Source organism: Pholcus phalangioides, unplaced genomic scaffold, assembly GCF_987345545.1.
Source record: "Pholcus phalangioides strain wild (caught in Gottingen) unplaced genomic scaffold, Ppha-v1.0 ptg000039l_1, whole genome shotgun sequence".
Lineage (NCBI taxonomy): Eukaryota > Metazoa > Arthropoda > Arachnida > Araneae > Pholcidae > Pholcus > Pholcus phalangioides.
This window is the reverse complement of record NW_028301625.1, coordinates 31,038,231-31,062,331: the sequence shown is the minus strand read 5'-3', so window position 1 is coordinate 31,062,331 and position 24,101 is coordinate 31,038,231. Positions and strand designations below refer to the sequence as shown.

At 36.5% G+C, this 24,101-nt stretch overlaps 1 protein-coding gene across 1 annotated transcript in view; it reads right to left on the bottom strand.

Moving 5' to 3' along the window:
- Nucleotides 1-13,060, bottom strand: part of CenG1A (Centaurin gamma 1A) — a 248,044-nt gene extending 234,984 nt beyond the window's left edge. Inside the window, exon 1 of the mRNA XM_089253933.1 lies at nt 12,708-13,060. Coding sequence (XP_089110059.1) covers nt 12,708-12,885 — 178 coding nt within the window. The 5' untranslated portion in view covers nt 12,886-13,060. The remainder of the gene's footprint in view (nt 1-12,707) is intronic.
- Nucleotides 13,061-24,101: the final 11,041 nt, after the last annotated feature.

Genomic DNA, 24,101 nt, shown 5'->3' with positions numbered 1-24,101 from the left:
ATCAAAAGTGATACCTAAGTCCTTCATATGCTCTACTCTTTCAAGCGTTTGACCATCAATATTTTAATTATACAGGATGTGGGACTATGCTTCTTACTGAAAAACAAACATTTACACTTGGCAATATTCAGATTTAACTTATTGATGTTACACCATGAACTGAGTTGTTCGACAAAATTTTGTAGCGTCTCAGCGTCATCTGTATTATTTATGACTTGGAAGATTGCTTGATATATGCTGATGATGTTCAAGTCAATTAGAATTACGTGATTTTCAAAATAATTGATGAATAAAATAAAAAACAAAGTGGACCTCTGAGAGGCACCAGTAAGACTAGGAAAACGGGAAGATTTAGCACCATTAAAACTTACTTGTTGGTATCGACCTATGAGGTAGGATTCGAACCAGTTAGCAAGGTGACCTGAAAAACCCCCAAGCCCTAATTTTTGAAAGGATAGTGTGGTTAACGCTATCAAACGCTTTGGAAAGTCAGTGCAGATTACGTCCAGTCGTTGTTTTCTGTCAATAGCTTGAGATATTACTACAAGATTCGTACTAGCAGATCGTTTAGGCACAAAACCATGCTGATGTGTACAGATCCGGGATCGGACATGGCTATAAATAATATTTAAATTATAGGTCGATAATTTAATACATCAGCATTGCCTTGTTTAAAAATAGGCGTAACGTTGCAATTTTTCCAAAGTGAAGGAAAGAGACCCGAATTAACTGAAAGATTGAAGATAGCAGTGAGTGGGGTTGCCAAATAGGGGCCACAGACTTTCACTCAAAAAGGTGGTATATTATCATCACCATGGCCTTTATGACCTTTGAGTTTTTTAATGGCAAGAAGTACATCATTCTCAGTAACAGGGATGAAAAAACAGTTGTCAGCGACATCATAATCATTGACATAATCAACACATATACTATTAGAATTACGGAAAAAAGAACCAAAAAAATCTTTGAAGAATTCAGCAATTTCATAAGCATCAGAGGAAAATTTGCCGAGGTAAGACATCTCATTTAGAAAATGGTTTCGATATTTTAAGATTTCACAAAAAGACCAAAATGTTCGTGGGTTCCGGATAATGTCGTTTTCAAGTGAATTCAAATAATGGCGATATTAAAAACGTATTTTTCTTTTAATCTCAGCTTTTATAGTCCTCAGATCCTTATAAGCAAGTCGATGGCCATGACGTAGAGAAGTTTGAGAATTGCGAAGTTTGTTCTTCAGTTTGATTAAATTAATGATTTCCACGGTAAACCAAGGTGGAAAACTGCTTTTCTTAGGCTTAAGTTTGGGGATATATTTATGAAATATATCAAATATCACATCATAAAATTTTTTAACGCTTCATCAACATTGGAAACATTGAGTAAAAAATTCCAATCGACATACCGAAACATACTGATCAATGCATCATATAGCCAGTTTTTTTGAAATTATACTTCGTGTCAAAAACGATATTACCGCTTCTCTTATCAAGCTTTGGGAAAAATGAACTGACTGAAAGCTCTAATGCTGAATGGCATGGATCCTCGGGAAAAAGAGCACTATATAGGAGCATTATAAAGACTACATCGAAGGCAATTATCATTGATCAGCACTAAATCAAGAATTTTATCATTGAAATTCACAACTTGGTTAATTTGAGAAAACGTATGGCTTTGGACAAAGTTAACAAATTTAACTGCTCTAACTGTTGCATTGCTAGTGGGATCACTAGATATCCAGTCAATTGAAGGCAAATTAAAATCACCAATGATTAAAAAATTAGATTTAGAGTAAGATAAAGCATCAACAGAATTATAAAACCCATTATATAAAGTATACCTAGATGAAGGGGGAAATATTTAGCACATATGTGCATACAGAAGAAAGGTGACAGTTTAACAATGGCCCAAATATCTTCATTTGAAGTTTCAATATTCGAATATCTATTGGATTTAACAGCAATTAGAACATCACCACCTCTTGTAGATGTAGAAGATTGGCGGTCACGTCTACAAACTCTACATTTATTGTCAAGTAATTCTTCACTTGAAATGCTATCGATAAGCCAGGATTCAGTGATACATGTCAAAATCGGAAGAAATAACAGAGATTAAAAAATCATGTGTCTTAGTTCTGAATCCACGCGCATTCTGGTAGTAAACAGATATGAATTGGCACTTAAGCTTGTACGAGTCCTGAGGTGTTCCGCATATATCAATAAAATATCCGCAGAATATTCACAACACCCCTAGGTGCCGTGGCACACCGTTTAGAAATCTGAAAGCCCTGCCATCATCTTCAATATAATTTAATTTGAAACATATCACACGACCCTATCACTCGCATAGGTGGAAGAAAAGAGGTAGGCTGAGATTACAGCGGTTCTTTTTAATAATGAAAGAAAAAAAACCCTTTGGAAGGGAAGAAAAAGATGAACCCCACCCCCTAATGAGAAAATCCTGCATGCATTACTGCCCCTACCTTCCAGTCACTGATGGATTAAAAGAGGGCACGTCCCCCTCCCCCCCGGTTTGTTGCATCTTCCAACCAACCACCCCCCCCCCTCAAAATTGCATTAATCCGTCACTGTCTCCGGTGCCGTGGCACACTTTTTGGGAACTCCGTGAAGGCGCGGTTCTATGGGGGGGGGGTGTGATCAAGGGGATCACCCACCCCAAGCAAAATGCGATAATTCATGAAATTTTCGGTACTTTTGTATAATATTGCATTTTCAATCAATCCGTTGAAAATTATCTATATCAACGTTTTTGATTAAATAACAAATTCAAGAAAACTTTGATTGAAAAACGGGAACGACTCAAAAAAAAAGTCGGGATGAAAAAAAAAAACAAAAAACCGGTACTGTCCCGGAAAAAGGGGACAAAATGCGGGACGTACGGCCATCTAATTCAGAGCGAATAATTTCCAAAATCACCACCCCCTCCCCAACAACGGGCTCTAGATCCGCCATGCTTACGTGTGTATGTGTTGAAACATGCAAGAAATCTGAAAACGTACATTCTAATTTATATGAGGCAGAGTTCAAAATAATAAATGAATAGTGATATCTTCTTCCTCCAAATCCAATCATACCCGTTAAACACTAAATTTATCAAATGTTTTTTTATTTCCCGTATGCCCGCCTTCTCCCGTAAAGAACGCGCTATATCGCCATCGTCATTTCAACTTCGATGTTTACTATCGGTGGCATTGGATATAACAATATCGCGCACGCGCACTCGGTATATCGATGTAATAACATCGCGTAAGGGGGTTGGTGCACGATCTTGGCTTCCCATGGATTTAGGATTTTAATTGTTGGTCATTTTTTTCTCGAATTTTAGCTTCAACAACATCCAACTTTTTCAAAAATCACCAAAATTCACCCATATATATATTTTGTGCCATTTATTTTTTTAAATAACTTTAATAAAACATCCTCGTGTTAAAGTACGTATATACAAATACATCGTCGCAACAGGCAAAATGCCCAACGAGGTGACTGAGAAAAAGATACCCATAATAAATATCGATGTCATATTTCTAAAATACAGCAACCGAATTAAAAATGCAATTACAAACAATATATATACATGATGAAATATTATACAATGCCCATAATGTATTTGGTTGTCTTATTCTAAGTATGGATAGCTTCTCGATTCCCCCCAACATGTTTATCGTGTTTCTTTTTAAACGTGTCAATTGTGTTACAATTTACTTCCTCCGGGGATAAGCTATTCCATTTATTAACAACCCTATTAGAGAAAAATTCCCTACGACACCATAACTTCGCATTGTCCCTTACCAATCGATACTGGTGTCACCATAGTGTTGAGAGACGTTCAAATTTTCAAGACACTTGAAAGAATGGTGTTCGAAAAAATGTTCCTTACCTAACAAAAAACTTGGTTTTGAGAAAAGAGCATTTTAGTGGAAAACATTAGCATATATAATGCCTGCCAGCAGTTTACATCTCAAAATATTTTTTTAATATTTTCAGTATAGGCAGAACAAAAAATTGAAGAGAGTTAGAAGCAGAAAAGATCATGATATTTGAAAATCGAAAAATTCGAAAATGTGTTTTTTGGAAATTTTGCGTGCACCAACCCCCCTCACACTCGTTATATCGGCATCTCGTCATTTCAATTCCAATGTTGTTACATCGGATTGAACCGATATTAGATATCGGAATTAACGATACATCGCCGTGGTCAAAATCTTGAAATCGGGATATCGATGTGGACCTAACATCGGTGATTCATTATAAATCGATACATCGCCCAGTGTTTTTGAATAATAAACATCCTGAAGAAATTTGTCATGTGAATTACACATTGCTAGATTTTTCTTTCGTTTTTATAACTTTGTAATTTCATGCACGTATAGCTCTTATAACAGCGAGGTCATATTTCAGATATTCACTTTTGATAAGACTGTTTTTCAAATTGGACACAATTTTAATATTTTTATCCATAGATATGAGAGAAAAAACAGCCATGTTCGGGAAAAAACAGACACAATTATGTTCGAAAGACCAATGTCTACACAGTAAACCTACATTTAAAACAAAACTGCGAATAACAGTATGAAACTTATGACATGAGCTACCGTTGCGAAGACAGCTGATGAAATGGAAGGAAAAAAATGGCTAAACCGAAGCTCTCTGACTCCTGAATAACTTGAAAAAAAAGGGGAGGAGAGAGAAAAAAAAATACTCTTCTTTCTTCTAAATTCGGATTCACCCAACCAATCCACAAATTTATTTTTCTCTAAGATCGGGAGGCACTAATTTTAGAAAGCATAACGGTAAATCATCACCAGGAATTTTCCTCTCTCGGAAAAGATGGAACAAACAAAAGATTAGTTGGCATCGATTGCAAGTATAGCAAAGCCCAGATACGCAGGATGCTCTACACAGAAAAGCTGGGAATATGGCAAAAACATTGGAATACATCAACGAAAGGCTGACCGATATATGCCAGTTATCCGACAATTAATGAAAAACACGTAAGAGGGAACCTTTTCCTAAATCAAATAATTACAGAACACGGACCCATGGGATACTATCAAGAATGAAGACATAAAAAGAGTGGTAACTGCATCTTCTGCGGAGAAGCAGAAGTGCGTAGATACCACTATATTTATCAATGTGTCTATTGGAAAGAAGAAACAATGTACGAAGTCGAGATCAACAACTTCCAACAGCAACACTATTGAAGAGCAGAAGAGCACAGAATGTTATTACGGAAATAATGGAGTTATCACTGGAAAAATATCTAGAGTACAATCCGTAATGGACAGAATATTTTATTTGAACTAAGCTCACCTGTGCATACAACAACACTGATGGATATGTGTGATCTTGTATTTTCGGCTACAAGACATAATTGAGACTGAATCTTATACATTAAATTGAATATTTAAGTAAAGTTCAACTGTGTCGTGTGATATAGCTGAATACGTAATAATGCATATCTTGTATATTGTGTGTAGGGTTTGGCGTAAATGTTTGCGATGTATGTATTTTTTTATGCGAAAGATTTCGAATGGTACTTTGAAATTTTGAATAACTTGTGTTTATAAAAGCGCGTATACATTAGTGTGTGGATCATGCAATGAAAGCATTCACAATTGGTTGTTCAGTAATTTGTACGGTGTTGTGAACGATTCTTGAGCTGTTTTCACTGGACCCACCTGGAATCGATTTTTTTCAACGAATACAAAGGAAAGAAAGGAACACAAAGGAAGTTTGTGTACCCACGAGCAGATTTAAGGCCGCCGCTGCAGGGAGTAGTGCGTTGCAAGATCGTTGCGCTAGTGTATACGCGCCTTAACCTTTAGAGAAGAAATAAGGAGAGAAGAAGCTTTTTAAGGCCTTAACAGGCTGCGAGATTATTATTTTTTTAACTTGTTTTTTTTTTCTGAATTTGCTCATTTTTGTTAACTTTTACTGATGGATTTATCTATGATTTGTATTTAATTGAGTTAATTGAGATTTTAAAGCTCATGCGTTAAATCGAATATTTTAAATAAAGTTTTTGACTGTGTGTGTGTTGTGATAAAGCTGAATACGCGATAATGCATATTGCGTATACTGTGTATCAAACTTGGCATAATTACGCCGCTGTGATATAGTTATGTGTTAATGCGTAAGATATTGAATACCAATTTGAAACTTTGAATAATTTTGAGGTGTAATAACAAGCTCTTTTAATCCCAACGGTTAACAGTGATACATTACTGAATATTAGAACATCGCTAAACTAGTTTATAACATGATCTCTCGCTTAAATTTAATTATTTTAAACATGATCGCTATTGCTTAAAATAATTAAATTTTGACATTTATAAATGGAGCAGTGCACGCTTATTGAAACGCAGTTAATAACTCCGCGAACGTCCTTAGAGTTTTTTTTATTATTATTTCTGGATTCTGTCAAATACTGTATAATGGCCTAGTTATGATATAACTGAAAACATAATGATGTATACTTGATGCGTGAGATACTGATTAGTACTCTGAATTTTACAACTTTTGATGCTTTTATAGTGATTTTTCGTGATTGTGTCACGATAAAATTCTCAAAATTTGTTTGAGGGTATCATATACAGGAAAAATAAAGAGATCAACTTTTCATACAGTCCCCGTAAGCTCAAAAACCGAATAAGAAAAAGTTGTTGCCGTCTCTCTCTCTCTCTCTCCTGAGGCCAACAAAAAAAAAATCCACCGAGTAAGTTCGATCGTCTTCTTTCGCGTTTGGCGCTTTTTCTCTTAGTGAAGAGTAATGTGTATAAGCTTCTCATTATATAATGAATCCTCCCACTATATTAGCAAATTTATCACCAGATTTGTTAATTGTTAGCGAAATGAGATCTATTTGAATGATTGTTTACCCTAAATCAACACTTTTTTGCAAAAAATGTGGTAATTTGTTCTCCTTCATTATCAAGTTTTTTGTTGAGGGAAAGTGAAAGATCTATCCAGCCAAAAATTGGGTCTGTTTTCTGGACCCTTCAGAAAATAAAAATTAATGAAACCATAAAATTTGCATTTAATTTCTTTTATAACAGATTAACTATATTATTTCGCTTCCCACAAAATTAATGACCATTTTCACAAAAACAGGGCCATACAAAAAGTCTTGACAAACCCCTGATGGTGTACATAAGAATAGTGTTTACTGCGCGATCGTTTTTTTATGCTGTCGTTTCAATCAGATTACTTATTGATCAATAAAACCGGGCAATATTTTTTGAGTAATTTCAAACTTTCATCGAAACTGCGACACATAAAATGCTTCCGTGAAGGATTTAAAAATGGTAACTTGACGAAGATATTGCCGGTAGAAACAATAAAACAATGATTCAATCAGAAACTTCTAATCAAACTAATTACGTATTTAAATTGACACATTAAAAGTAATTAGTGGTTTCGGATTTTTTCTATTGATTTTGAATCACATTTTCATACCAAAAATTCTATATGTTGTAATAAAGATTTTTAATTTCCTTATGACTTAATAAATTTAGCGTACGAAATATTTTGACAACTTCGAAATTTATTGCAGCCTACATGATTCGTGCAGAACTTGGTCATTTTTTCAGATAGTTTCATTCAGGGGCTATTTATAAGGGGGGGGGGGAGATTATCCCGGGGTCCGTCTTAGCATAGATAGACTTCAGGCTGATGCTGTTCTAGGCACTACTAATTTTGTCGCCCCTTTGAGATACTCTTATATTTAGTTTTTTTTATTCTCCCTGAAATATTCCCCCCCCCCCCACCACCTCTCAATATTCAAAATAAAAGCCATCACTTTACTGTTTGTTTTTAAATATGATTTTGAATATTGTTTCATTCACACTCTCATAACATAAATGAGATGACGTAAAAATTTCAAACTACTTGTTAAACTTCATTAAGACATGTTCCAACAGTGATAGATTTCATTCAACAAGCTTATTGTGTTGCAGAATTACAATGAAAAGCTGTGGTGCACATGCCCCCAGATCTAGGGCAGGGCCCTCCTAGACTAGGCTCTTTGGGCGGGTCCTCAAGCCAGACTTTTCAAGAGCGATTCTATAGTAAATTTATAGCATGAAAAAACAAAAAATGATGATTGTCTTTGGGCAATGGTGCCCTGTCAGACCCACCCTTGTGCGGAGTCATGGATGCAACATGTGAATCTTCAGAAACTTCTAAGTTGGAAGTTAAAAAAAAAAAAATCTCATCTCAAAATTGTTAGCAATACTTTAATTCAAATGAGACAAATGAACACAGACGTTAGACACATTTTTATCAAAGCAAAAATATTTTTATTTTTGGGTAGAGGATATGATCGTGTAAAAATTTGAAAACTGCACACACACGAGGGAAAAAACTTATGTTTTGGCTTTCTTTGATTTCTCTTATTAGGGTGAATAGACTATTTTCACCAACAAAAATGACAAGTTATACATTTGGTGAATTCGGCAGGATTATGAAGTAGCAATCAATTTTTAAAGAATTATAAATCTTTAATTATTGGTTGAATCACAAAACTGCGAAAACACTTTTCCATATCAGTTTTTCACAAGGAATCACGTGTGTAATAGGGCAGTTGATAGTATCTACCCTGTATAATTCAGTATTTATGTTCTTCATAATCGAGTTCACACTCGTTTCATTTTGCCATTATGATTTTTTGTTTTTTGTGAAATAATGCAGTATGATAAAAATTATTTAACTGTTTTTTTTAGTCAAAACAGTTTCTTAAACAATGATTATTGAAAAATAACAGAAGCATACATACTCAAGTATTTTGCCAAAATACTTAAATTGTTATGAGGTCTAGTTCTACAAATTCTGTTTGACAAGCAATGGAAATCCAGAAAACTTCTTAACAGAGTGTCAACAACTAAATTTAACTACTGGATAAATTTGTCACTTACCAAAAATAGACTAACATATAGTGCAAGCCCTCCCCCCCACTCCCCACCATTTTGTCTTTTCATATATTATCACCAAATCTATCAAAACATTATTTTGCATATTGTCTTTAATAAGCTTACAATCACTTTTTATAGTTCAACTGCTGATATCTTCACAATTTGGTGCTTTCATAAAGATTTCATTCAAAGATTTTCAAATAAAAATATTGAAAAAAATAGTCACATGATCGACTGAAATTGGACCATGATTTACTGGTCAATAGCAATCGAGGGGTTGCTGACCCACTGTTATAAATGAATGTGTATTGTCAAGGAAAAAACCTCTAAAATTACTCAAACATATCAATAGACTGAGCAATATAAAGTTAACAAAATTGTTTTTGCTTGCCCATAGTAACTGTAAAAGGTTAGAAGTAAAGCAACTTGAACTAACTTTATTGGAAATACATTTATTTTTTTTTCATTTAATTGATTGACTAGAGAATCTGTGCTTGTCTTCCAAGTGGATCTGCATCAACATATTTTTATTAGGAAAACATGTTACAGTTTCATTCATCTAGTTATGAGTGTTGGGAGCAAATATATGATTTACAATCGCTTATTTGAGCACTTATTACAAAAGCTTAGGCCATGCTAATTGATTTTTATATTCAAGTATTTAATGTTGTGAAGATATGAGTAAATTATCCACCATTATAAATAAGAAAGTATGCTTTGAAGTACAAATATTTTGTTACATGAACAAATTTCAAAAACAAATTATGAACTCTTATAACTTCTAGTACAGTCATAGGCCTACATATACAAATACAAGGCTACAACAGGCAAAATGCCCAATGAGGTGGCTGGGAAAAAGATGCCTATAACAAATATGGATGTCATTTATATTTCAAAAATACAGCAACCCAATTACAAATGCAATCATAAAAACTAAAAACTATATATACATGATAAAATATTATACAATGTCCATAAAAAATATTTATGGTTGCCTTATTGTCTTATTCCAAGTATGGATAGCTTCTCGATTTACCCCATTAGACATAACAAAAATGTCTTCTATAAATTAGTTTTTTCTCTCCCCCCCCCCCCCAAATATCTCTGTTGATATTAGGGACTTCAAGTTGATAAGGTATAAGATGCAACAATTTCGCTTTTTCCCAGTTTCATAGTTAACAATATAAAAGTACCTATTTTTATATGAGTAGTAGTCCATATAGTAGTCCAGTTTATATAGTAGTCCATTGGGTTAGTGGTATTTTAATATTAGATCAGAGTATTTAAAAATAAATTCCTTCTGCCTCTAGCAAATAGTGATACCTCGGCTTACAAATTTTTCGGCTCACAGATTTTTTCGTGATTTTTCTGCCTCAGCTAATAAACATTTTAATTGATATGGATGCACGCACTAACATTACACAGCCACATTATAAGTTAAATTTTCCCACCAATTATCATAAGAACTATTATTACTCTAGCCCAATTAACTCATGTCTACCTCATCATTCGACCCCCAAGGGAGTCATGGGGGGGGGGGGTTTCCAAAGGTTATACGAAAAATCATGGCTTAGTCTAAATCGCTGAAGCTATAAATATGAAAATTTGTTGGTAGTTTCATTTCATGATGAAAAGACTCATTAAAGAAGTTTTTTTTCAAAATTCTATCCCTAAAGTGGTCACAAAGGGGTTTAAAGGTTGTATACAGGCATCGCGCAGAGCCGATACCACTCAAACTATAAATATGAAATTTAGTCAGTATTATATTTTATAGTATAAACACCCACTAAGATGGGATTTCTGAAAATTCAACCCCAAAGGAATCATGATAGGTCCAACTGCTGTATGGGCAAATTATCACGGAGTAATTTTCAGATTACCAAATCCATGCAAGTGGTGTACAGCTAGGTGGGGTAGTTTCACAATAAAACAACAAAGCTTTCTTGACCATAATGTAATGAAAAATTCAGTTTTCGGATTGCTGTGCCGACATGATGGAAAGTTTTCATTTTTTCATGTTTTGTTCGCATGGGTGGCGAACATTTTCAAGGAAGTCTTGTTTCGCAAAACTCTTGCACAACTAGCCAATCCCTAAGAAACAGTGCATCACAAGTAGAGAGATCAGGTAAATAAAAGCTTCTTATTCCCATCACATAAGACTTTCTTGAAAATGTTCCCCACCTGTGGGAACAAAGCTTCAGAAGATAAATGTAGTCCTTTCCATCATGTCGGATTTCAAACCCTGGAGTAAAGCTTGCTCCTCACCTCCCCCCCCCCCACACACACAAATTGTTTCATGCCAATAAAATTTTGCTGGCACCTAATTATTATTATTTTTTTTTTATTATTTGTGAGAAGCCCTGGTAATGTACATTCATTGTTTACATCAAGTACAAGTCCATTGTTTGGACTTGTATGTTTTTTCATAGTTTTAGTTTATCTCTGAATAAATTAAGATTATACATGATATAACTCGATAATGCAAATAATTAAACTGATTATTGAAGAAAAGAAAATTATCAGTGCTTCTACAGAGTATCAGTTATCATACTCGCCCACACATGACCCTCATAATGGTGGGCTTAACAAATCTCCAGCTGCAGATGAATGTTTTTATCACACTAAAAATTCACTATAGAGGGCCTGTGAAAAATCTGGGCTGAGGGACTCGCCAAAGATTCCTGCCTAGGGATCCTGTTTCAGGATGTGGGAGCTATGCACCCAGATTTCGAAGGAAAGTCATTCAATTCCCTGTAGAGCAGGGTTTCCTCAAAGCATACGTCGCAGCTCCCAGGGACATCGCAGCGAGCCTGGAGATATTGATCTGGGTGCCTATTTATGATTTGAAGTGGTTCTTTTATATGACAAAATATCTACCAAACTATTCTGAAAAGCCGCAAATAAATCATGAATGAGGTAAGGAAGCCATAAATTTCGAAAGTTTGAGAACCACTGCCATAGACAGAGGAGCCAACATGAAGAAAACATTGGGGGAGGGGGGATGAAAGTTGCTGGTCATCCCGTATATATACAGGACTCAAGTGCATATGCATGAGAGGAAAGGTGCATTACATTGTTTTTCAGAAATTAATGGGAGGGAGCTCAGCCCCCCTACAAAACTTATTGGGGGATCAAATGGCCATAGAGGGAGTTTAATTTTCTTTCCAAATTCATCTTAATATTATATAGTTGTCTATACCTTGTGTATACATTTATGTAAAGCAAGATTAGTTTGTTATTCAGGAGAAAGCTCGTTATTTTAAAGCAACCAAAAAAAACATTTTTTCCTTCCTTCTCTTCTTTGCGTGGCTGGTCACTTTGACTGTGTCTTAACAAGCGTCCTGAGATGATGAAGCGTCTTCCATATATTTTTCAATGGCTATATTTTTTCTATGATTGAAAATTCATTGAATGCTCAGTCTGTAGGAAAGTTATTCAAAAATATATGGTACTGATACTGTTTCGAAAACGAATAAAAAAGGTGAATCTCAAGAATTTCTTCTTTTGCTCTTTAAATCTGACAGTAGACATTCGAAAAAGGGGCTAGTTCTGATTTTACTAGATTGTAGTAATTTTCTATACAGAAAGGCAGATCATTAATTCAATTGTGTTCTTCAAACATCCATTTTTTAACAGAACTTGAACCTGAAACCTACGATTGCAAAGGATAGTGCCTACAATTTGGTCACCAGTTCATCATCTATTATTGGAGAGGTATACGTATTACATACGTGCTTTAGATAAAATCATTGCGGAATTTTGTATTGATACGAAAACTTACCTTCAATGCAAACTATATGTTCCCGAATTTGTTGAGCTAGGAGAGGATCGGGGATGAGTTCCAATAAATCGTAAATAGCATATATGCTAGGATGGACGCTTTCAAAGCGCTGAATTTCTTGCCGAATTGCCAGAGAATTACTGTAGTATGGCTGTTGCACATGATTACGATTATTCATTTTTATATCATCTAGACACCACCAATTCCATGTTTACATTAACGCACAACACTCAACTAATAATACAGCCACCACATCAGTAACACAGTAGCAAACTCATGGTCAACTGTCAAGCTACTAATGCTGTGATTACATGATCAAGGTCTGCTATATACATTATGTGCTAGGAGGATATAAAAGTTGTGATCTCTGGCTTCTTATTTAGAAGAGTTTAGAAGAGACTGAGATGGTGGCGCTGTGATCGATATCACTGACGGGAGAAGGGATATTCCAAAGTAAATGTCTGTGAACATAATTGGTGTGACCATGTGGCCCGTATTCCCTGGGACAGTCCCGGTTTTTTCTGCTTCTCTGGCCATCCGGACCGTCGAGCTTATATTATAATATAAGCTCGATGATCCCGACTTTTTGAAAAATGTCCCGGTTTTTACCGCTTTTTAAACAGAGTTTACTTGAATTTTTTATTTTCTATTTTCATCAAAAAATGTAGACACAGGTAATTTTCATGACTCAATAACTGTAACTTGACGAATTGACATTATTTCCAGTGATACAAATTAGTATTTCTCTGAATATTACACGTATTGACTGCACTTGAATTGTCAAAAATGAATGGGAGGATTTTGAAATATTTAGTGGGCAGTATTTCTCAACATACATAAACCATACAGAGTAGAATGCTTATTAACATTTTTTTTGTCAGAAACCTGCTATTTTTCCCATTTGACAGGCAGCTGTGAATATAAGTTACTTCACTTAATTGATTCTGCTCAACATCTTGTGCGTTGAGAGCACCATTGATTCTTTAAATAAAACGTTGACATGGTCTGTTAGTTTCACCGAAAATATTTTTTTTTATTATATATTTTTCAGAATAAATACATTCGGAGCACAAAGTGAAACTATAAACAAATATGTGTAAATGTGAAAGCAGTCTTTCCTTTCATTTGAGAAAAAAAGTTGGGTGTGGGATGGAAAAAATTAATTTGAATCGATTAATGCGAAAAAAAATATTCGGAATTCTCGAATCACCACAAACGAATTTATTCTGGTAATCTTTTCAAACTTGTTGATTGAAAACAGTTATTTGTGGTATTTTAGAAAATTTTGGCTAGTTTCGTGCCTTTGAGGTTTTTCGGATCACGTGATATTTCTCTCTTTGAGGGACATACAAACCGTAGACTAGGTAACTAATATAACGATTTCCTACGCGACTCATGAAAGACAAATCTAGGTTAAAGAAACATAGAAATGAATCGTTTTTTTTTTATTTTTGAGATAGGCGCTAGATATTTCGAAAATTTTCTTGAAGTTCAAATTATCGATCTGCTTGTTTTTGCTACAAAAAAATGCTTTATTAAAGCTGCGGAATTTCCTCAATGTAATTTATGGGCCCATAATTATAAAACATCCTAAACTATATGGATTGAGAGATGCAGTTGGATATTATAAGACAATACGGAGACTTTCATTTTCATTTTCGTGCGTGAGAAGATATAAATGAAAAGTTGAAATCAATGTTATTGCATGGATATCCAACTCAAAAGTAGGTCCGGCTAATTATTTTATATTTAATTTTCTGTGTGGGCTTCGTGTCTAAAATTATGTCAGTTCAGACATTTTTGTCGATTACATTTTTGACGATAACGTTTTTGTCGATACATTTGACGATTACATAAGATTACCAGACATCCTCGTATTCGATGTCATTTTAAGAGTCGTCCTACATTTCGAAAAATTCACCCTTCTATCCTGCTTTTAAGGTTTCCGAAATTATTATTTTTTTCTTTCGGGGGGAAAAGTTTTTTTAGCACTCTGAAACATACAGTAATCTCTCGCTTATGCGCCAGTGCAAAGGAACAAGGAACGCCTCGCATTAAATAGCATTATTATTAGGCTGACCATATTTCCTCAAAACTTATACTGGGAAATTCGGTTAATAAATAAGGGAACATACGGGACATCGCTAATTATTGCCAAACAATTACCAAATTACGGCAAAATTGTCAATTATGTGGCACAAAATTTTCCCAAACATCCTAAATATCTGTTTCGGACCCCGCCCCCAAGTTTGAAAATATTTTCAGAAAAAGTTCATTTGTTGATCCGAGAATTAAGAATTATTTTGTTTCTCAAAAAATTGGTTTTATTTATTTATTTTTTTTCGTGCCGTTCAGTTTAATGAAATCAATTTCTTTTTGAAGCAACCGAAATCAAACCAACTTCAAGGATTAGAAAACTCATCTTTGAAACTGCAAATACGTTTTTTGACATTTCCAGACGCTTGAAAAATTTCTGGAACACTCATCTTAAAAAGTTACTAGGGCTATTGGTCAATAAAGAGTTTTTTTCCTACGACAGTGTTTCTCAAAGTATGCGTCGTGGCTCGCCAACCTTTGTCAAGGGCGTCTCAGCGAGGTGGAGATATTCATTTGTGTGACTGTTTATGCTTTCAAATGGTTTTTTCATACGTGAAAATATCCACCAAGCTATTATGGGGAGCCGCAGATAAACCCCGAACTAGCTGAGGGAGCGGGTGACAAATGTTTGAGAACCACTGCCCAACAATATTTGGATAAAAGTAAAGGCGCGTATACACTAGCGCGCCGATCTTGCAACGCACGACCCCCCTGCAGCGGTTCTAATCCGCTCGTGAGTACACAAACTTCCTTTTTGTTAGTTGAAAAAACCGATTCCAGTAGGTGGGTCCAGTGAAAACAGCTCAACAATCGTTCGCAACACCGTACAAATTACTGAACAACCAATTGCGAATGCTTTCATTGCATGATCTGCGCGGTAGTGTATACGCGCCTTAAAGTTAATAGACGGCTAAAAGGAGGTCTCCCTCGCCGGCCCGTCATTTGGGGGGTACGAGAGGGGCGATTGCCCCCCCCCCCCGACTTTGAGAATACAATAGAAATGGTATATGTATGTATATATATATATATACATTGAGTATATGTTCTTTGCCCCCCCCCCCGCCGCCAGAAAGTTTTGTCCCGTCCCCTCTCCCACACTGGAAAAAATTGAAATGACGGACCTGCTCCCTCGTGTGAGGGAAAAAAACAGAACTAAAACTCAGTTTTTGAAACTCGAACGGGAGTGTTAGTTGGACACTCGAAGAGTTACGAATACGTGTAATATTCAAAGAAAATACAAATATATATATATATATATATATCACTAAAAATAATATCAACTCGTTAAACTTATATTTGATGAATTCTGAAAATTACCTTTATCAAAACGTTTTTGATGAAAGTAACGAATTCAAGCATACTCCGTTTAAAACGGGAAAAACTGAAACATTCTGCAAAAAAGTCAAGTCGGACAGCCAGAAAAACTGAAAAACCAGGACGTGTGGGCACCATAAATATTATGCTAGGCTTTCATAGAGTGACCATACGTCCCGTATTTCTCGGGACAGTCCCGGTTTTCTTTCTTATCCTGGCCGTCCTGACTTTTCGGCAAAAGCGTCCCGGTTTTTCCCGTTTTGTACATGAGTCCTATTTGGATTTTTATTCTTCATTGAAGTCAAATATTGAAATTATTTTTAAACTCATAAGTTATATTATGATAATTACAACTATAAATGAGAACATTAATCTCCAACATTTGTCTTGTTAAACGTTTTATTCTGTAGAATTCATTTTAATCCACTGCAATTTGCAGTAACGCTTCGTTTCCCGCCATTGCGATTTTTTCGTAATTACAGCAATATTTGGCAACTTTGTGCACTTTTAGCGTTGTTCTTGGTGATAATTGGCGAAGTCCCGTATTTGGAATCCCAATTTCCCGGATTTCTGTCGAGGAAATATGGTCAGTCTAAGCTTTCCATTATGCTAGGGTGGGAGTGCAAAAAATCGTCGTATATCTGAGAGAAACGTTAAGTAAGAGATCTCACTGCATATCTCTTCATTGACGTAAGTACGCGTGTGCGTGTGTGCGTCTCTTACGTTTACATACTCTGACCAATCGTCGTCGAAATTCCGAGAATACAAGAGCCCATATCTCCTCCAATCAGGGCGCAGATGCTATTTTAACCATGGCCTAGCTTGCCCCAGGATAATATGAAAAAGACAGCCCCAACATCCATTTCAGAATACCATTGTTTGCTCGCCAACAGCAAATGCAGTGGGGAGGAAGGGTATGTACCTCCACAGGCGGCCTGTGCTTAGTGGAAAAGCCCTAACAAGACTACTATAGATCAGTATTTGTTTGGTTTTTTTTTTCCGGTTTAGTAAGAAAAACTGATTGACTATTGCGCAGTCGGTTTTTTTTTTTGTATAGTGGTGACACCTGTATAGTGGTTTCCCTGTGAAAATTGGGAAAAGTGATGTTATTAAGGGTACGCACTCAGGCGTCCCCCTTTCTCCGTTTTCGAAGCTATTAACCCTACAATATTATACAGTTTAGGCTGTCTATTTTTTTTTTTTTTGAATTATGTTTATTACAGGAAGAGGGGGTTACCAATAATATTCCTATCGGAAAGGGGGGGGGGGGTGGTCACACTTGAAAAAGTTTGGGAACCATTGGTGTACAGCAAAGCTGGGTTATCTACTATATTACACCGTTTATGCACCTCGTAAACATTCCATCAGAGGAATTTCTAACGAATCGATGCATGTCGGAATGTGCCACGTATGCGTTCCGTATGGGTTACCAGATGTCTTCATTTTTTTTTATATATTATTATATATTATATATTATTTTATTTTCATATGTTTTGGAAATAAAATTCCTCCCCTTTTATCATCATTTTCAAGTTTCTAGAATTTTTCTTCTTTATTTTTTCATTCTAGGGAAAGAAATTAAACTGTCAAACGAAAACCATTTTCAAATGATGGTTCCGAAGCATCTTCATTTGTGTATGTTAATTTGATTCTTTTTTCCACACATAATTTACATCCTTTGACCAATGGCCTCCTAGATTCGCAGAAAACGAGAACGCAAGTATCTTCTAAGCAGGACAGCTGCCAATCCCACATGCTCCATTATACTGGTATGAAGGAGACAGTCCGAAAAAGCTACTACTACTATACCACCCATGTACCTCGTCCATATTCCTCTGCGGAATTTCTAACGAATTGATACATGTTGGGATGACCGTGTTGTGAACCTAACGTGAAGCTTGTTTCTGTGTAACGCTTGTTATAGTGCTGCCATCTACCACATATTTTTCGAACTATGAGTGAAGTGTAGCGTTTGAAGATTTCATCGTTGTAGGCCTGTTGCTCTCTGCGGCGAGACTTTTTAATGGGGGAGATCGGCTTGCATTCGCACCTCGAAGTTGGGAACCACAGAAAACCAACTTCAGCCGACCACAGTCCAAAAAAGCTTCAGTACAGTAGTTCTTGACATTTTGGGTCCCACAGACCAACAATGCCAATAAAATGAATAACGGTCCCCTTGGCCGAACTTGGGGGCGCGGTAGTCCAGGTCGATAAGATACTCGCCTAAGGTACCAAAGGTTGTTTAAAATTTAGAGGTGTCACGAGTTCGATAAGTCCCGGTTCGTCCTTATCAGAAACTTTCCTGGCACAGGGGTACAACAGAAACGGCGACATGACCACAGATAAAGATCACTACCGCAGGGAGTCCCACATCGAGGGGTTAGCGCTCCAACCTCTCGGTGAGTATAAAAAAGACTGCCGTTCGGAATTGGCAATAAACTGCAGGTCCCGATCTAATTAGCCTTCGTGTTCAAAAAATAACCGTAGTGCGTCAAAAACGATCAAATGATTCACCGAACATTATTGCGTATGAAGTACAATGAATAATTCACTCATTTCAGTTGAGACCCCCCCCCCCTGAAATCTCTCCTGGAACCCTCAGGAGAGTCCCAGCTTATAAGCTCCTGGTTAAGAACCCAAGTTTCCTCCAACCAGGTCGTATGCCAACCCCTGAAATCTCTTCTGCGATCCTCAAGGGGTTTGTGGGGCCTCCTGGTTAAGAATTTGAATATTGAATAAATTGAAATTGAAATTGAATCCAAGGTATCTGCAACCAGGTCACATGCTAGCATTCCTGCGTGCTCAATTGTACAGTATTAGTTTGAAGGAGACTGTCCGAAAACGACACTGGAATCACAACACCCATCTGGAGAATATGTGCATTGGAACGGGGTGACCCAGGGTCATCATAAGAGCATCACTGTCAAAGTAATATTAAGGGTGAAAGTAATAAAAAGGGGACTTCTACTACCTAAACTAAATGAACAGAGCACGACCAGGCTCTGTCGCACCAGCGATATAATCTCTTTAGCTCGGACTCCTACTACCTTTGGTTGGGAAACACCCTTTTCAAAACTGGATCTCTATACAAGCTATTTCAGAAAAATTCACGAATTCTTTTTGCCGCAGTACTTTTTTTCATAATTCCTTCACAAAAATTTAATTTTTTTTAAGTCATTTCCAGTATTTCTGTATGTTTGTTATTTTCACTCACCCATTTATTTTAGTAAATTGCGTAAATTTTCCGCAATTTATGTAAGATTACGTAAACTCTCAAAAAATGTCACAACAAGCAATCAATTATTTTGAGATAAAAAATTATTATACTTATACAACCGTACTTTGTGTTGATATTGCACTAACAGATTTAAATGGTAATTACGTAGAATTATGTATGAATCATACATAATTCTACGTAATTACCAAGGTGACCATACGTCTCGTATTCCCCGGGACAGTCCTGGTCATTTTGCTTTTCTGGCTGTTCCAACTTTTTTTGCAGATATGTCCCGGTCTTTCCCGTTTTTTAAAGAGTTCACTTGAATACTTGAATTTATTTTCATCAAAAATGTATAGACACGGGTAATTTTCATAACTCAATAACTATAAGTTGCCATGGAGTGCCTTCATGCCTTCCAGTGATATACAGAGTGTTCTGTTAATGGACCGACAAACTCAGAGGATTACAAAAATCAGAATAGAACATGGTGTCGCAAACCACGTTGAGAGGGTGAAAATCGCGAAAAACGTATGCAGGTTTCGATGTCACGCTGGAACGACTAAAAGTACAATAATTACTACAAAAAGGTTAATTTGATTAATTATTATAAGAGTTGTTGGAAGTGGCGGTCGCTGACGTCATTGCACAGTATACAACAACGTAAAAACGATTCCCGGACGCGCTCGAAGATACCAGGTATGCTTTTGATGTCATCCGTATAATTTACGTCATCCGCAGCACGTGATCCTACCCAGCGCATGCGTTTCGCGACGCTGCTTATTTCAGATATGAAGAGCGAACCTACGAACGCATTCAGCAATCAACTGACATCCACCTTTCGTCTCTTCTGGACTCGGAGCCTGCATGCGTTTTTTGCAATTTTCACCCTCTCAACGTAGTTTGCAACACCATGTTCCATAGCAATTTTTGTTCCTTTTGATGCTTACTAACAACCCTCTGAGTTTGTCGGTCCATTAACAGAACACGATGGGCGGAGATACGGGGACGTGGGAGGGAAATATATACATTAGATCGACTGATCTAATGTATATATGAATTGACATCATCATCATCCCCAGACTTCCAAGTCTATTTCCGCCTATGCAGAACACCCTGTATATTTGTATTCTCGCTGAATATTACCACGACCAAAAGTGAGTTGAAGGATTTTGAAATATTTAGTGGGCAGTATTTCTCAACATTCATAAACCATACACAGTAGAATGCTTATTAGCATTTTGTTTTGTCAGAAGCCTGCTGCTTTTCACATTTGACAGGCAGCCATGAATAAGTTGATTCACTTAATAGATTTTATTCAACATCTTGTGCGTTGAGAGTAACATTGATTTTTTTAAAATAAAACGTAGGCGTGGACTATGAATTTCACCAAAATCTTTCTTTTAATTATATATATACAGGGCAGAGGCACCGATAAGAAAACTTTGGAGGGGCTGAAAGTTGCTGGCCGTCCTGTATATACGGGACTAAAGCGTGCACGCAGGAAGACGAAGGTGCACTGCATTTTTTCAAAAATTATTGGGAGGGCTCAGCCCCCCTTACAAATTTTATAGAGAGGGGGGGTGGCTCAAATGGCCTCTCTCAGCCCCTAGGTTCCGGCGCCTATACACATTAACAAAGTGTTCTGTTAATGGACCGACAAACTCAGAGGGTTGTAGTAGGCATGAAGAGGAACAAAAATTGCAATGGGGAACATGGTGTCGCAAACCACGTTGAGAGGGTGAAAATCGCGAAAAACGCAAATCGATGTTACATACCCAAGGTGTATTGGACTCACGGGACCCGTTGCTTGGCCTCCACGTTCGGCGGATCTCAATCCGTGTGACTTTTTTCTATGGGGACACCTTAAATCACTCGTTTATGCGACGCCTGTGGACACACCGGAGGATCTCATAGCGCGGATTGTCGTCGCTGCGGCAGACATCAAAAGTATACCTGGTATCTTCGAGCGTGTCCGGGAATCGTTTTTACGTCGGTGTAGACTGTGCACACAATTCTTGTAATAATTAATCAAATAAATATTTTTGTAGTTATTATTGTACTTTTTGTCGTTCCAGCGTGACGTCGAAACCTGCATGCGTTTTTTGCGATTTTCACCCTCAACGTGGTTTGCGACACCATGTTCCATTGCAATTTTTGTTCCTCTTGATTCCTAACAACCCTCTGAGTTTGTCGGTCCATTAACAAAACACCCTGTATATATATATAGAGTCGGCCTTTAGAATCGATTTTTAGAATGATTCATTTTTCTAGTGCTATACTGATAATGCTTCGAAAAGACAAAAAAAGTGAAAACTTTACAAGAAAAATTTGATATATTGACCATGCTTATCGAAAGTAAGTCAATCGCTGCTGTGGCCCGCTATTGCAGAATCAACGAATCTACGGTGAGATATATCAAGAAAAAGGAATCTCTGAAATTCGATCAGCTGTGGCAGCGGAAACTTTGCATCGCCTACGGGATTCATGTGTTTCTCGTACAGAAAATTGTTTTTTTGTGTATACAAGATTGCTACAAAAAGTATTCCAACTGATTGTAATATAATAACGCAAGAAGAGAGGTAAACAATTTTTACTCTTCTATAAAGGAAAGGGCTAGCGAAACGTCTATTTCATCAGAATTTTCATGCAATTAAAGCTTGGTATCATAGGTTTAAGAAACTACTCGGATTACACAATGTAAAAAATCACAGGCGATCAAGCCTCTGCTGACCAGGAGGCAGCTATAAAATTCCCTAAGATTTTGCAGAAAATTATTGAAGAGAAGGGTTAAGCACCTCAACAGGTGTTCAACGCTGACGAAACTACATTTTATCACCTAAGAAGAAAAGCGAGCCCCTGGTTTTATGGCAAATAAAGATAGACTTACTATGTTTTTTGTGCAAATGCGTATAGGTACATGGTAAAGCCCACTGTCATTTTCAAATCTGCGAATTAACAAGCATTGAAGGGAAAGGATAAGTCAAAGCTCCCAGTATTTTGGATGAACAATAAAAAGCTTAGACTACGAAGACACTTTTCCTGGACTGGTTTAACGGTGTTTCGTTCCGGATGTCAGGAGGTACCTTAAGAATGAAGACATGCCATTCAAAGTTCTTTTGACACTGGATAATGCTTCTGGACGCCCAGATGTCAATGGGTTTAAATCTGATGGTATGGAAGTCCTAATACAACATCTATCATTCAGTCCCTCGATCAGGGGGTAATGCAAGCATTGAAGGCTCACTATACACGTCCCTTAATGGAGATGATTGCGCACGCAATAGAAGATGCAAATGCAGAAAATGTCTTGAAGGTATGGAAGAATTACACTATTGCTAATGCCATTACTGTCATCACTAGAGCCGTGGCAGCTCTTAAGAGAGAACAGTCAACTCAGGTTAGATTAATCTTTGGCCGCTCCAGGACACAACTATTTCTACAGAGCCAACTGAAGAGATTACAAAAGACATCGTCACTTTAGCGAAACAGGTGAGTGGAGAAGAGTTTGATATGGTCATAGAAGTCAAACAGCTAATTAATAGTAATTCAGAGGTATTCACCGAGGAGGAATTAATGCAGCTGACTGTTCCTGAAGCTGAAGCGGTACCAGATGAAGAAGATCAAGATAAAGACGTTGAAGACAAGTTCACTATGAGTAGCATAGCGGAAGGGCTTCGCAAGTTCAAATCAGCAATAGATTATTTTCATAACATAGATCCCTCTATGGTATTTCCACCATGAAGCTGAAAAATTGGTAGAGTAAGCTTTGTTAACATACTTGATATGAAGAAGAAATGGCAAACAGAAATCATCACGTTCTTTCAGAAAACATCGCCAACAATCGCTGCACCCTCTTTTACATTACCTTCCAGCTCTGCTTCACCCTGCTCTTCTCATGATGTTCAATAAACGAGATATACAAAAAAAAAATCTATGGTTTCGGTTATACGCGGATTTCCCGTATTCGCAGTCGTAACGTAAGCGAATACGGGGGCTGACTATATATATATTGCAGAATAAGCACATTCAAGAGCACCAAGTGACACTGTAAACAAATATGTGAAAATGTTCTGGTAGCAGCCTTTTTCCCCTTCATTTGAGGAGAAAGTATGGGGGGATGGAAAAAATAAATTTGAATTGATTACTGAGAAAAAAAATATTCGGAATTCTTGAATCACCATAAACGAACTTATTCTGAAAATATATACTGTATATACATAGTGAACAACTAATAGGGCATATGGTATTTCACTGGAGAACCGTTGATCCTAGGGCATAATTCCAATTTGAAAAAGTATCTAAATAACGTGCAGTACTCAGATATGTCATTCATGTTTCAAGGGATTGTATAGTAATTAAAATAAAAAAAATTAACTTTTTATAGTCCCCGAGTGCCTTGAAACCCGATTAGAAAGTTGTTGCCCTGTTTCTCCTGATGCCAACAAAAAAAATTTACATTTCTAAGTGCAATATTCACAGAGATATTCGAATTCGAAAATGGAGGAAATTTGAAAAAAAACAAAAACAAAATAACAGTGTTAAATGATGGTAAAACGGTTTTTCCGCATTCAACGCTGTTTTTTCCAAAATTTTCTCTCTTTTTTTCGAATTCGAACATCTCAGCGAATATTGTATTTAAAAACATCGAGTTTTTTTTTTTTGCATGAGGAAAGGCAGCGCAAAAACTTTCAAATTGGGTTTTGGGGCACACGAGAACTGTATAAAAAGTTAATTTGTTTATTTTAATGACTGTACAACCCCTT